The sequence below is a fragment of the Pongo pygmaeus genome, chromosome 7 (genome assembly GCF_028885625.2).
Source record: "Pongo pygmaeus isolate AG05252 chromosome 7, NHGRI_mPonPyg2-v2.0_pri, whole genome shotgun sequence".
In the NCBI taxonomy this organism is placed as follows: domain Eukaryota; kingdom Metazoa; phylum Chordata; class Mammalia; order Primates; family Hominidae; genus Pongo; species Pongo pygmaeus.
Window position 1 is genome coordinate 157,031,052 of NC_072380.2, and position 15,666 is coordinate 157,046,717.

Below are 15,666 nucleotides of genomic sequence, written 5' to 3' on the forward strand. Positions count from 1 at the left end.
GCCACCACGTCCGGCTAATTTTTTGTATTTTTGGTAGAGACAGGTTTTGGCCATGTTGCCCAGACTGGTCTTGAACTCCTGGGCTCAGGCGATCTGCCCACCTTGGCCTTCCAAAGTGCTGGGATTACAGGTGTAAGCCACCATGCCTGGTCGATTTCTTCAAATATTTTTATTTCTGCTCCTTTCTCTTTAGCCTCTCTCTTTCTCCTTCCAGGACTTCTATTAGAGTATGTTGCTATGCTTGATGGTGTCCCAGAGGTCCCTTAGGCTCTATTCATTTTTCTTTCTATTCCTGAAACTGGCTAATCTCCATGGACTTAGTTTCAAGTTTGCTGATTCATTCTTCTGCCTGCCCAGATCGGTTGAATCCCTCTCGTGAATTTTTCATTTTAGTTATGGTATTTTTTATTATTTTATTTTATTTTTTGAGATGGAGTCTCGCTCTGTCACCCAGGCTGGAGTGCAGTGGCACGATCTTGGCTCACTGCAATCTCCACCTTTTGGGTTCACGACATTCTCCTGCTTCAGCCTCCCAAGTAGCTGGGACTAAAGGTGCCCGCCACCGCGCCCAGCTAATTTTTGTATTCTTAGTAGAGACAGGGTTTCACCATGTTAGCCAGGATGGTCCCGATCTCTCGACCTCATGATCTGCCCACCTCAGCCTCCCAAAGTGCTGGGATTACAAGCCTGAGCCACCCCACCTGGCCTTTTGAATGCTTTTTAGCTTTTTGAAAACTGGACATTTTAAATATTATAATGTGGTGACTCTGGAAATAAGATTATTCCTCCCTCCCCAGGGTTTGTTGCTGCTTGTTATGGGTCATACTTGTTTGTTTAGTGACTTTTCTAAACTGTTTTCTGTAAAATGTTGTATTTTTTGTCCATATTACTCCCCCTCGTGCCAGCAAGCCACACCAGGAAGGCAGACCACCAACCTTATGGCCATCACTGATCCAAAGAGTGGGAGATATTAGGTGTCTGTGAGGACAGTGACTTCTGTGTGTCATATGCACAGATAGGGATTTCCATGAGCACACACAACAAAGAATACAGTCTTTATAAAAGCAGTTTAGAAAAGTCACTAAACAACAACCAACTACAACCCACAACAAGCAGCAGCAACAAAGCCTGGGGAGGAGGTGAATCTCATTTCCAGGGTTACCAAACTATAATATTTCAAATGTCCAGTTTTCAACAAACAGCAAAAAAAAAAAAATTACACGGCATGAAAGAAAAGTTAGGCTGGGCACAATGGCTCATGCCTGTTATCCCAGCACTTTGAGAGACCATGGCAGGTGGATCACCTGAGGTCAGGAGTTCGAGACCGGCCTGGCCAACATGGTGAAACTCTGTCTCTACTAAAAATACAAAAAAGTTAGCTGGGCATGGTGGCACGCACCTGTAATCCCAGCTATTTGGGAGGCTGAGACTGGAGAATTGTTTGAACCCAGGAGGAGGAGGTTGCAGTGAGCTGAGATAGTGCTATTGCACTCCAGCCTGGGCAACAAGAGCGAGACTCCGTCTCAAAAAAAAAAAAAGAAAAGAAAGAAAGAAAAGTTAAAATGCCTATGTTTTCCTCCCAAAATTTAGTAGCTTCTTCATTAAGCATTCCCCTGGTTATTGTAAGATTTTTATTAGATTCTGGAGACCCAAAAAAGGTTTACTCTGATCATTTTTGCCAGCTTAATCGTAGCTTTGGTGGAGGGCTGAAATTGTGGAGCTCTCTAATCCTCCATTTTTACTCGCTACCTGTCTGGCTAGTTTGAGTCCAAAGGGAAAGACAAATGCAGCACACACATCCTTACCCAAGAGCAGTGAAAGCAGATGTGACTGGTCCTGCTGACTGCTGTGGGTGGCATGCACTAGCCTCAGGGACTTTGTGTCTCCAGTGCCTCATCTGGCGTTTGGTTTTATGCTAACATTGGCTTTTCTCAGTCCATGCTGAAATATGTTGGGAATCACCACCAGCAGAGGCACAGGGACTTGGGAAAGGGGACCACATCACTATTCAGCACTGGCAGGCAAATCCCATCTGAAAAGGAAGGAGAGGACAAGGAATCCTGATGGGGAGGTAGTCCTTGGGCTCTCTGCTCTACCTGAAAGAGCTGAGGTTGCATTTGTGCTGGCGGGATGCAGCCAGACCACTTGGGTTTGAAAATCTCTTATTTTTCAGGGCCTAACCTTTACTTCTATCAATCCGAGTTCTTCCCTCCCCTCTTCTGCAGTTGGCCTATTTACAGGGCCCTGCCCAGTTGACCACAAAGGCCCAGCATTGGCCAGGCAAGGCAGGAGGGCTCCTGGGGAGGTGCACGTTGTAGAGGGAGTGCTGGAGGACAGGGAAGCCAAAGGTGCCACAAAGAGGACTGGGCACGCACGGGCCTCCATGGCACAGGCTGGGAAGGAAGCACAGATCCCTCTCCACATGAGGCTGGGCCACCCCTGGACCATCCTTGCCCATAAGGGCCTGGGCTTTGTTTGCTAAGTGTGAGCAGGGCCATGGCCCCTCCTGGTCTCAAGACAAAACCAGGCAGAAATGCATTTTTTTTTTTTAAAAAAACACTTTTCTTCATAAAGTTTGTTTTTTAAAATACATACTCATATTGTGAAAATTTTAGAAAGTACATGAAAATATAAAGAAGAAAAAAAATTAACTTTACATTCACATACACCCTTAAAGGTCACCACCAGATACATGGGGAGTATTTACCCACCTCTTTTTCAGAGTGGAGAACGCAACTCTCAGCTTTTATTTATTTATTTATTTATTTATTTATTTTTAGACGTAGCCTCACTCTGTCGCCAGGCTGGAGTGCAATGCCACAATCTCAGCTCACTGCAACCTCCGCCTCCAGGTTTCAAGCGATTCTCCTGCCCCAGCTTCCCGAGTACCTGGGACTACAGGCACGCACCACCATGCCTGGCTAATTTTTTGTATTTTTAGTAGAGACGGGGTTTCACTGTGTTGGCCAAGCTGGTCTCGATCTCCTGACCTCGTGATCCGCCCGCCTCGGCCTCCCAAAGTGCTGGGATTACAGGCGTGAAACACCGCGCCTGGCAACTCTCAGCTTTTAATCCACATTTCTACACTTAATGTTACAATTTTAATATTTACTATAAGCATTTCATTGTGTTCTCATATTTTCTTTACAAATAGTACTGTAAATGATTTCACATCAAGCTATTATACATTTGAACATTTCATGATTTGCTGAACAATTTTTCAGTGGTTGGTTGTGCCAGGTTTTATCATTAACAGAAAAACAGGATGAGTCTTTCTGAGGCCTGGCATCTGCCCCCTGCTCTCACAGGCCCTCCTCCCCAGGCCCGCCTGCCCTCCCCCATCCACTGTGTCCACATGTTTCTGTCTCTGATCTGTACTTGGCCTTCCCTGGAGCCCTCGTTCCTGGCAGGATGAGGGCAGCATGGGAAGAAAGCGGGTAGCACTTACTGTATTTGGGTGAGGGGTAGAGGGTACCAATAGCATCCAGCTCACGGCAGCCACACCACCCTCTCAGTGTGCAGCAGCACATCAGACAGTAGACTGGCTTTGTAATTCCACCATCTGTGTCGGCGCCATTGCTCCTTCCGTCCTGGACCTTGACAAAGCTACCACTCCAGCGCCTCCTGGGAGTCCCCGTGGCTTCTGCTTTATACATTTTGGTGTTAGACTTTCTGTGAATTGCTCCCTCGGTTACCTTCTGTGAGCTACGTGATGGTTCTGCCTGGAATCCAACTTGGTCGAAAAACAGACTGGGCCATTTCCCTCTGGGGACGAGGCCACGGCCTGTCCAGTGCTCCCTCTCAGCCCGGACTGGCTGGCCCCTCCAGAGCGGTCATCTTCCCAGAGCAGGCGGCAAGAGGAAACATTTGTCCTGTCTTCTCGCCTGACCTGGCTGCTTCAAACATTAGGACCACCGGCGCTCCTTAGGCTGCCCTGGCTGTGCGGGGACAGTGGCCCCTGACTGCCTCTCCCCAGCCATCCTGGAGATGTTGCCCCCAAGTGGTCCTTTCCCACATCACCCAGACCCTGGGCTCTCCTAAGGAAATGGAGGCCAAGCAGGACAGACAGCCGCACTCTGAGCTCCATCCTCCACCTCAACACAGGTATCCCTCTGTCTGCCCCACTCTGTGCTCCCTCTCCTTCAAGTCCGTCCTCTCCATGGAGTGCTTGCCTTTGGCCCACAAGCTTTACTGTCTCCTGGGTCGTAAAACAAAACTTTCTAAAAAGTCAAAACAAGAAATCATAAATGACCAGGCTGGGAGTGGTGGCTCACAACTATAATCCCATCGCTTTAGGAAGCTGAGGCAGGAGGATTGCTTGAGGAGTTTGAGACCAGCTTGGGTAACAGAGTTAGATTCCCATCTCTCAAAATAAAAATAAATACATAAGTAAAAGAGCAGTTGATTGGATTGTGCAATTTTGATTTATTTGTTTGGAAAGTAGAACTTAGAAGTTTTTGGGTTTTTATGAGACAGGATTTCATGCCATCAGTCTGACTGGAGTGCAGTAGCACGATCACGGCTCACCACATCCCCGACCTCCTGGGATCAGGTGATCCTCCCACCTCAGCCTCCCAAGTAGCTGGGACTACAGGCGCACACCACCATACCCGGCTAATTTTTGGATTTTTTGTAGAGATGGAGTTTCACCATGTTGCCCAGGCTGGTCTGGAACTCCTGAGCTCAAGCGATCTGCCCATCTCAGCCTCCCAAAGTGCTAGGATTACAGGCATGAACCACCACACCCGGCCCAGAACTTAGAATTCAAACGGCAAATAAAGTGGCAGAACATCTCACCACACATCACAGAGGATTAGCTCTGAAGAGATAGAAGTACTGCACCCAGAGACTTCCTGGGGAACATCAGAACACTTCCGAGGGAGCCTCTAAAATGTCTATTTCCAGGAAAAAAATCAATCATCAAGACTTACGTAATAAGGTGTTTGTCATCAGGGAACACGGGAATCAATTTAAATGCCCAACCACTGAGACAGGCTCAGTAAAAAAAACAGCATGTCCGTAAGATGAGGCCTCTGCAGCTACAATAGTGTCATTCGCAAAGAATCATGATGCCGGAGCTGCCGTGGTGTGTGTCCCGTGAGAAGAGGCAAGGTACAAAAGGACATGTGATCTATGCCACAACCACCTTTGTACACAGCCTGTTAAGAATGAATTTTATGGCCAGGCGTGGTGGCTCATGCCACTTTGGGAGGCCAAGGCAGGCAGATCACGAGGTCAAGAGATCAAGACCATACTGGTCAACATGGTGAAACCTCGTCTCTACTAAAAATACAAAAATTAGCTGGGCATGGTGGCACATACCTGTAGTCCCAGGTACTCAGGAGGCTCGGGCAGGAGAATCGCTTGAATCCGGGAGGCAGAGGTTGCAGTGAGCCGAGATTGTGCCACTGCACTCCAGCCTGGGCAACAGAACGAGACTCTGTCTCAAAAAAAAAAAAAAAAAACCCATGAATTTTACTTCTTTAAAATTATTATTTTGAGATGGGGGTCTCACTCTGTCACCCAGGCTGGACTGCAGTGGCATGATCATGGCGCACTGCAGCCTCAACCTCCCGGGCTCAAATGACCCTCCCACCTCAGCCTCCCGAGTAGCTGGGGCTACAGGTTCATACCACCATGCCTGGCTAATTTTTGTGTTTTTTGTAGAGACACGGTCTCTCCACGTTGAGCAGGCCGGTCTGGAACTCCCAGGCTCAGGCGGTTGAATTTTACATTTTTAAATGGTTAAAAGAAGACTACTATTACGTGATACATGAAATCCAAAATGTAGTATTCATCTATAAAGGTTTATTGCCATACACCTCATTCACCTCCCTCATTCACCTCCGGGTTGCCTGTGGCTGCCTTCTCAAGGCAACGGCAGGCTTGAGCGGTTGCAACAGGGACCATATAGCTGGCAAAGGTGGACGTATTTACCTCCAGACCTTCACAGAAAATGCTTGCCAACTCCTGATCTATATACACACGGTAGAGAAGGTCTCCAAGGCAACACGTGGCTCCTCAATAGAGACTAACTGTGGGATGATGGAACTATCTGTGGCTTTTCATCTTTTTTTTTTCTGTATTTCCATTCTTTCTCTATAATAAGCATGTACTGCATTTATAACAACAAAAGTGGAAGTTTTCAATGAAATTGCATACTCACAAAAACCTTCTCTGGACTCCCACCACTCCTGCCAGCAGCTGTACCCCCAGGGGATCAGGGGGCTTCTCCCCCAAACAGTGGCCAGTAAAAGGAGCACTCCTCCAGGACCAAGGAAAGCAGGCTCCCGGGGGCAGGGAGAGAGCATAAAGCAGTGTCTGGGACCGGGGCGTGTGGCCGGCTCTGACCTGCATCCCTGTTTAGGCCACGGCAAGCCCCACAGGGCAGGGACCATGCAAGGGTGCCAGGCAACGTGAGGCTCTGTCCATTGCAGCACGGACCCCCTGAGCAGCCCCCACCTGGTGAGGCTTATTCCCCACCACAAAGACAGTGTTCAGGAGGCCTGGGCCCTCTTCTCTCCACCGAAGAACAGAGGGGCCAACTTGGTGACCTGAGAGTCCAGCTGCTTAGAGACCCTCTGCTGGGCAAAGGGTGGGCACGGTTGAGGAAAGGGCAGCGGGACGTCCCCATGGCTGGGGGCAGTGGGCAAGTGGTCAGAGAAGTGAGCCTGGGAGAACTGACCCAAAAATCAGGGCTGGAGATGAGGCCTTGGGGAGCCACTCCCAGGCTCCTCTGAGCAGACACAGACTCCCCACAGAGGCAGAGAGGCCGCCACCCTGGCCTGCCTAAGAAGTGAGGCTCAGAGAGGCCAGGTCGGACCAGTCAGCTCATTGGGGACAGATGGGCACTGTGGCCAGGCCCTACCACAGTGAGAGAGACTGCGACCACCCTCCCTGTGGTCTGGAGGGGCTCCCCTGGGGTCTCAGTGCTTTCTCTATGTTCCCAGGTGTCTTCCTGCCCCCGTCCCCAGCAATGGCAAACGAACCAGTCCTGGAAGAAGTGGGCATCATGGCCTTGGCACCCCTGGCCGAGATGCTAACCAGCTTGCAGCCCAGCGCCATGCCGGGCTCACTCATGAGCCCCCTGACAGGCACCCTCAGCACGCTGCTGTCCGGCCCAGCACCCATGTCACAGAGCAACCCCCTCACCGGCTTCCTGACCAGCCCCATGGCGGGGCCCCCAACGGGCACACTGGCCAGTTCCCTGGGCCTGCCCTCCACTGGCTCCCTGACTCCCAGCAGCCCCCTGGCAGGCCCTGTGGCCATGTCCCAGAGCAGCCCCCTGATAGCCCCTGTGACGGGCACGGTGGCTGTTTCTCTGAGCAGCCCCCTCCTCAGCTCCACTGCCAACCCACTAGGGGTCTCTCAGAACCTGCTGGCCAACCCCATGAGCAACCTGGTCCTGCCAGAGTCCCCAAGGCTGCGGCTGGCTGAGCCCCTCCGCGGAGGCCCCTCTGGGCCCCAGTCCCCAGCTTGCGTGGTACCTGCTGCCACCACCAAAGGTAACAGGTGTGGTGGGTGGTGGGTGGCAGAGTGGGGGAGGGCGCAGAGCCCTCCCACCTCACTCTAATCCCCCTCTTTTCATTTCTGTCCCCTCCACATCACTAGTCCCACTCTCCACCGAGTTCCCCCGGTCGACCCAGGACCCAGAGCCTCTCAACATGGCGTTTGCAGGCGCACCCCTCCAGACCTCCACCCCCATCAGAGCCATGGGCATACCTGCTCCCGAGACGGCCTTCTCCTTCAACACTTCAGACACACAGGCCCAGCCCAGTGCCGCCCAGGAACAAGTGGTCCCTGCATCTGTCCCCACCTCCCCCACCACCTCCCCCACGGTCACCGTCCTTGCCTCTGCCCCCGCCCTTGCTCCCCAGGTTGCCACCAGCTACACACCCTCAAGCACCACCCACATCGCCCAGGGTGCCCCCCATCTCCCTTCCCGAATGCATAATTCCCCAACGCGGAACCTGCCTGCCCCCCACTGTCCTCCACACAACCCCCACTCCCCACCTCGTACCTCATCCTCCCCAGCTTCAGTCAGTGACTCTCGGGGTCCACGCACCACAGAACCGTTGAGGAAGAGCATGATGGAGGTGGAACAGAAGCTGGCCCACCGCAAGATCAGCAAGTTCCCCGAGAGCCCCCGAGGTCAGTGACACTGAGGGCTCCACGCGGGTCGGGCCCCCAGGCCCTCTCCCTGCCGCCTGCCTGGGCTGCTGAGCCCGGCTCCTCTCACCCTCTCACCTGGGCTGACGAGATCCTGTGTCCCCAGAGTCGAAGCAGCTGGCCTGGGAGAGGCTGGTGGGTGAGATTGCCTTCCAGCTGGACCGCAGGATCCTGTCCAGCATCTTCCCAGAGCGCGTGCGGCTCTACGGCTTCACTGTCTCCAACATCCCGGAGAAGATCATCCAGGTGTGTGGCCAGGGTTCCTACAGGGACAGGGGGCAGGCTGGCCCATGAGGGGCCGTCGGGACCCTGCACTCTGGCCAGGCCAAACGTGCCAGGACCTGAGGAGTCCCTGGGATAGAGGAAGCTGACTGCTCAGTGCCAACGGTCGGCAGGTGTTGGGGTGTCTGGCAGTGGGAGCCCACGGTCTCCTCAGAGGAAGGTGAGGTGGGGGTTTTCAGCATAGTTGGGCGGCTCTCCCCCTTTGCCACCAGGATGGCTTCCTCTGTGGACGCATGTGGAGGATGATGCTTTGCCAACACGCCGGAGTGTGTGTCTGTGCCATGCGTGTGGCAGGCTGTAGAAGGCACGGGGAAGCTGGGTTGGGGGTGTGCGGCTGCTGGGCAGGAAGGCGGCTGCATCCCTACTTACCACTTGGGCTTCTCTTGAGGAAACAGCTCAGCTGCATTCCGGGCCGCTTTTTCGCTCCAGCTGTGTTTATCTGTGGATTGCAGGCCTGTGTGTAGCCTGAGCAGGAGCTACTGTGAGCTGCGTGGGTCCAGGTTGGAGCTTTGCCTCTGGTTAAAGCATCCTTGGGTTAGTTTTGTGTGTGTGGGTTTTAGTTTGTTTGTTTTCAGATGGACTCTCGCTCTGTCACCTGCCCAGGGTGAGCTGAGATTGAGCCATTACACTCCAGCCTGGGCAACAAACCAAGACTCCACCTGAAAAAAAAAAAAGAGTACACAATAGCGTATGTACCCAGCTCACTGCAACCCCTGCCTCTCGGTTCAAACGATTCTGCTGCCCCAGCCTCTTTTTTTGACACAGCCCAGGCTGGAGTAGAGAGGTGTGATCCTAGCTCACTGCAACCATGAAACTCCTAGGGGTTCAAGCCTGTCAAGTAGCTGGGACCACAGGTTTACGCCACCATGCCCAGCTAATATATAGATATATATTTATTTTTTATTTATTTACTTATTTTTTTTTTGAGATGGTGTTTCACTCTTGTTGCCCAGGCTGGAGTGCAATGGTGTGATCTCGGATCACCACAACCTCTGCCTCCTGGGTTCAAGCAATTCTCCTGCCTCAGCCTCCCGAGTAGCTGGGATTACAGGTGTGCACCACCACGCCCGACTAACTTTTTGGTATTTTTAGTAGAGACGGGGTTTCTCCATGTTGGCCAGGCTGGTCTCAAACTCCCAACCTCAGGTGATCCGCCCGCCTCAGCCTCCGAAAGTGTGGGGATTACAGGCGTGAGCTACTGCGCCGGGTCCTGAAAGGGAAGCTTTTAAAGACACAGGCGTCCATGTAAGCTGCCTTGAAACCAGGTTTAGAGGTCACAGAAGCTCACTGCAGTGGCCTTGTTCATTGGTGAAGGCCACTGCTAGGCGAGTGGCCCTGAGCAAGCAATGTCTTGGAATCCTGCCCTCCTGAGGACGTTTTTGGGATAAATCCTGTTACAGGCCTGTGTGCAAGAGGACTTCTTCACGGCCTTTCCCTATTGCAATTTTTTTTAAGATGGGGTCTCACTCTGTCACCCAGGCTGGAGTGCAGTGGCATAATCATGGTTCACTCGAGTGGCCCTCCCATCTCAGCCTCCCTGCTAACTGGGACTACAGGCATGCACCAACACACCTGGCTAATTTTTTTTTTTTTTTGAGACAGAGTCTTGCTCTTGTCACCCAGACTGGAGTGCAGTGGTACAATCTCGGCTCACTGCAGCCTCCGCCTCCTGAGTTCAAGCAATTCTCCTGCCTCAGCCTCTCGAGTAGCTGGGATTACAGGCACCCGCCACCACACCCAGCTAATTTTTGTATTTTTTTGGTAGAGATGGGGTTTTGCCATGTTGGCCAGGCTGGTCTCAAACTCCCTGCCTCAAGTGATCTGCCTGCCTCTGCCTCCAAAAGTGCTGGGATTATAGGCATGAGCCACCGCGCCCAGCATTTTTTTTTTTTTTTTTTTGAGACAGAGTCTTGCTCTGTCTCCCAAGCTAGAGTGCAGAGGCCTGATCTCTGCTCACTGCAACCTCCGTCTTCCAAGTTCAAGCGATTCTCCTGCCTCAGCCTCCCAAGTAGTTGGAATTACAGGCGCACACCACCACGCCCGGCTAATTTTTGTATTTTTAGTAGAGACGGGGTTTTATCATGTTGGTCAGGCTGGTGTGGAACTCCTGACCTTGTGATCCACCTGCCTCGGCCTCGCCCGGCCTTAAATTTTTTATAGAGATGAGTTCTCACTGTGTTGCCCAGACTAACCTTGAGCTCCTGGGCTCAAGTGATCCACCTGCCTCGGTCTCCCAAAGTGCTGGGATTCCAGGTGTGAGCCACTGCACTGGCCTACTGACTACATTTTTTTTTTTTTGACATAAGTAACTATTTTGATACCAGCAACTTTCACATGGGTTTTTGGCTGTCTTTGGATTGATTTGTAATGCGCCCGCCCTGTGTTCAGACAGTGATTCTGTGATACCTGCTGCCACTCCCTTGCCGTGGAGCCCGTGGCAGTGTCCCGGGTGCTGCATAGGAAAGGTCTGGGTGCTGAGCACAGGCACACGCCTGGGAGGACGGTGTGGACACGGTCACGTGTGCACTCCTCCACATTCCATTGACACTGGGTCCTACAGACTCTCCCGCTGCTCACTTCTCTCATCCTTCACACCTTCCGCTGGTCCAAACTGCTGTCACCTGCTCCCTGGTCCACAGCCGCCTTCTCCCTGCACCCACTCACTCCTGACTAGTATCAAGCCAGGTGTACCCCAGGCAGTCCTGAGTCAATCCACTCTCTCCTGGGGAGGCATTCAGTAAATGCGTAAAGCAATACATCGATAATAGAGGTGATGCATGCTCTGGGAACAGGGGAGCAGAGAGAAGGTGGTACTGCCTCACAATCTCCCCACCCAGATCTTGGCCTCATACTTGAGCATCTTGGATGCCCTGCCTTCCCTATTCCTCGAAGGAATTTTTTTTTTTTTGAGACGGAGTCTCGCTCTGTCACCTGGGCTGGAGTACAGTGGCGCGATCTCGGCTCACTGCAAGCTCCACGCCACGGGTTCATGCCATTCTCCTGCCTCAGCCTCCCAAGTAGCTGGGACTACCGGTGCCCGCCACCACGCCCAGCTACTTTTTTTTTTTTTTTTTTTGTATTTTTACTAAAGACAGGGGGTTTCAGTGTTCACCAGGATGGTCTCGATCTCCTGACCTCGTGATCCGCCCGCCTCGGCCTCCCAAAGTGCTGGAATTACAGGCGTAAGCCACCACGCCCGGCCCTTGAAGGAATATTTTTAAGACAGGGTGATATTTGTAAGACACAACTGACACACCTCAGCCGGGCATGGTGGCTCACGCCTGTCATCCCAGCACTGTGGGAGGCCGAGGTGGGCAGATCACCTGGCCAACGTGATGAAACCCCGTCTCTACTAAAAATACAGAAACATTAGCCGGGTGTGGAGGCATATGCGTGTAATCCCAGCTACTTGGGAGGCTGAGGCAGAAGAATCGCTTGAACCCGGGAGGCGGAGGTTGCCGTGAGCCGAAATCGAACCACTGCACTCCACCCTGGGCAACAGAGCGAGACTCCGTCTCAAAACAACAATAACAACAACAAAAAGACACAACTCCAACTCACTTCACTGAGATGGGAGTGCACTGCCATCCCCCATGGGGGGGGGCCCTGCGTGACCTGGTGCTCAGTGCTCACTGGGGCTGCTGCCTGTAACCCCCAGTACACTCCTGCAGGAGGCACTGTGATTTCCTTCACATCCCAGCAAGGAAACAGGCTCAGTCCCAGTGTGATGTAGAAGCAGCCGTTGAGGACGGCCGTCCACGGGCCCTTACTCCTGCGCTGAACCTCGATGGTGCCTTCTGCCCCCCACAACTGTGCATATTACTCGTTTGCCTAGAAGGCTCAGGGGCCAAGAACCTCCAGCTGGGGAGAGACAGGTGCATCCCAGGCACGTCCCAGGCAACAGGGGTGCTGAACGCAGGCTCTGGGAGCACTTAGCAGAGGTTGGCGTCACATTAACTGGGCCCGGTCCTAAGTCTAGCCCCAAGCCTGGTACCCTGCGCACACGACCAGCCTGGGAGCCTTCCCCGAGGGGTGGTGCCTGAATAGCTTGTCTGGGCAAGGAGTAGGGAAGAGTATTCCCTGCAGGTTGGGGACCACCATGTCAGCCATCTGGGACACAGTAGGACGTAGCTGGAAGAGGGGTGCAGGGACAGATCGGGGGACACTGGAGGGTGGCCCTCCCCCAAGTGTTGGAGCAGCGGAAACTGTAGGAGGAGCTCGGGCAGGGGATAGCCCACCCAATTCCACTTCAGACCCGTGGCTCTGTGGGCCTGTGCAGAGAGCAGGCAGGGCCAAGCCTGGAGGTGGGGGCAGCTGCACCTGAGACAGGCTGCAAGATTGGCAGGGCCCAGTGCAAAATGAAAATAATTCAAAACTTAGAACTTCAGGATGGTGCCAACAGAGCATTGAGCTGGGCACTGGGCTTCCCACAACTGCCCAGGTCACACATCCAGGGGGCAGTGGCAGGTGGGGTGGGAGGGGCTGCCTTCATGATTACATGCCTTAGGGTGGGACCCAGTCACTGCCTGGCTGGTGGGAGGACACAGGGCATGAGAAAGTGAGTGGAAACTGACCCAGATGTGCTGGTTCCCAGGCCCAGGAGGAGGCAGATGAAGGAGAAAGGCCTCTCAGCGCTGGGGCCAACACTTGCCTGGGGTTGTCAGTCCAGTGATAGGGGAGGAAAGGGAGTCCCCTGGGGGGTGTGCAGGTTGGAGGGTGCTGAGGATGGAGGCTAGGGTAAGGAAGGGGGGGCCTTCAGACGCTGAAAGGGAGCAGAGCAGGGAGCCAGGAGGAGGCCTGGGAAAGACCCTAGACTCCTGGGTCAGGGGACCCTGTGTACCTCCAGATGCCTAGCCACGCCCCCTGTCCTCAGTCCCTGGAGGCCTCAGCCCAGTTGCAATCCCTGGTGGTGGGTGGAGCAGACGACAGGGTTGGGGCATCCTCTTCCACCCTGTGGCTGAGGCCCCAGTGGGGAGCTTTGAGAGCCACCTGCCCTGCCCGGATCAGGCCTTGGAGACCTGTCAGGCTCTGCCCACTGGGTTCCCCTGTCCTAGACCCTTGAGGTCTCTCGCAGAACCTCCCCACCGCACACCCCTCGGATCCTGGCCGTCTCGCAGCCTCACCTGCCCCTTGGTCTTCCCCTTACCTGCCTGTGTGTGGAGGTGTGGCAAGGAAGGGTCCCTGATGGCCGCTGTCCCCGCAGGCCTCCCTGAACCCCAGTGACCACAAGCTGGACGAGGAGCTGTGCCAGATGCTCACACAGCGCTATGTGAGCATCATGAACAGGCTGCAGAGTCTGGGCTACAACGGGCGGGTGCACCCCGCGCTGACCGAGCAGCTGGTGAATGCCTATGGCATCCTGCGAGAGCGCCCGGAGCTGGCGGCATCCGAGGGTGGCTCCTATACCATGGACTTCCTGAAGCGCGTGCTGGTGGAGACCGTGCACCCTAGCATGCTCACCGACGCGCTGCTGCTGCTCTCCTGCCTCAACCAGCTGGCGCACGATGACGGCAAGCCCATGTTCATCTGGTGACGCTGGAGCTGGGAGGTCCAGGCTCGCTCAGCCCCACAGCCCTGTGCACGGCCATTAAAGCTTCCCACAGACACTGGTCACTGGGCCTGTGCCAGCACTCCTGGGTGGTGCTGCCTCCTCTGGGGTGGCTCACCGGGCCCCTGCACCGTACCCCTTCAGCCCTGCCTGCCCTGGAGGTCAACACCCATCCCGGACCCTCTGCGAGAGCCCGAGAGGCCTCAGCAGTGGTCTGCGAGGGGTTAGTCTGAAGGCCCCCAGGCTCCCCTCCCATGGCACTGAGAGCAGTGGGAGCTCCTGGGACTGGGATGGGGAAGGGTAGGAACCAGGAAGGGGTGCAGCAGGGAGGGAAGGGCTGTGGCTCTGTGCCTGCCGCAGTGGTGAGGGGCATGGAGTTGGCAGAGGTGAGAGGAGACAAGGATGTGGGTGTGGGATCCCTGCCCCCATACTAGGCCAGGGCTGGGTGAGGGGCAGGGGGTGCTCTTCCAGGCCTTGAGGACAAGAGGACATTCAAGGAGAGAAGAGCCAGGAGAAAGCAGTCTCACCCCAACCTGAGCATGGGGCAGCCCAGTGAAGTGCTGGCCCCTTCCCAAGACACCTAAGGCCATCCCACACGTCCTGGAGACTTTGAGAGGGATTCAGAGCTGGCAAGGGCAGACCCCACCTGCTGCAGGAGCTGAGGAGCACAAGCAAGATTTGGGGGCAGGCCAGGGGCCTCCCACAGTGCACTGAGGGCAGATGGGGTGCTGAGAAGGGCTTGTGGAGAGTGCAGGAAGCTGAGGGGGCGCGGCCAGGAGAGGAAGTTCCTGGGGAGGAAGACATGGAAGGGGAGAAGTGCAGTGTGGGAAAGCCTAGAGGGGCCGTGGCCACAGGGTGAGACAGGGGCAAGCTTGCACGCAGGAAGGCAAGGAGGCTGGCTGTGATGGGAGGGAGATCAAAACCCCAACTGAGGAGGGTCATGGAGCACCAGTGCTTGCCAGCCAGAGAGGATGGCAGAAGACAACAGTGGACCCACAGGGTCTGAGTTCCAATGGGAATCTTTCAGCAACCAGCAAGGAGTCAGGGGACAGAGAGGGTACGCAGGGTGTGCCGGGCCCTCCGGGGATGCCTGGGCTGCTGAGCTTCCTGCCTCTGCCCTCCCCACTCCCAGACCTCCAGGGAATCCAGCCAGACACCAGCCTCTTAATCCCTGGGAAGGGCAGGGAAGAGCTCCTGCCAGAAGCCCCTCCACCTCCCTGCCAGCCAGCAGGAAGAGCAGCCCTGACCCAAACTCCCAGGGCTATTTAAGAGACGCTTGCACCCAGCTGACCGCGGGAGTGTGTGCTGGTTCACAAGCCCAATTAGAAAGATGGGAGGCGAGCAGAGCCTGGGAGCTACTGGCCGCCCTGTCCTGGGAGCTCCTGAGTGGATGCCAGAGGGCTCCACGAATGGGGAAACGCTTCCGTCGCGTGCCCCGGCAGAGCTGCGCGCAGGGCAGAACCAACGGTCCCTCCCCCTAGATTGGAAGCTCCATGGGGTAGGGCCACAGGGCCGTCACCACTGCGGGCTGGCCTTTTGGGGGACTTTGCGGGGCGCTGGGCGGGAGTCCATCCCTCCTCAGGTGTCAGGTCTTTGAACTCAGGCGCCCGACACCGCGGGGCCCCAGAGGCGCAGAGAGACGCGTAGGGGGTGGGGTGGATTCTGCC

At 54.7% G+C, this 15,666-nt stretch overlaps 1 protein-coding gene across 3 annotated transcripts in view; it reads left to right on the forward strand.

The window, feature by feature from the left end:
* Positions 1-14,062, forward strand: part of SPATC1 (spermatogenesis and centriole associated 1) — a 30,660-nt gene extending 16,598 nt beyond the window's left edge. For 2 of the 3 annotated variants that reach the window (XM_054499068.2, XM_054499067.2), the window contains exons 2-5: positions 6,951-7,505; positions 7,612-8,151; positions 8,276-8,415; positions 13,655-14,062. In XM_054499068.2, the coding sequence (XP_054355043.1) occupies positions 6,951-7,505; positions 7,612-8,151; positions 8,276-8,415; positions 13,655-13,984 (1,565 nt within the window). In that variant the 3' untranslated portion in view covers positions 13,985-14,062. Of the gene's footprint in view, positions 1-6,930; positions 7,506-7,611; positions 8,152-8,275; positions 8,416-13,654 lie in introns of all 3 variants that reach the window. The other variant, XM_054499069.2, reaches the window with a different exon arrangement.
* The last annotated feature ends 1,604 nt before the right edge of the window (positions 14,063-15,666 follow it).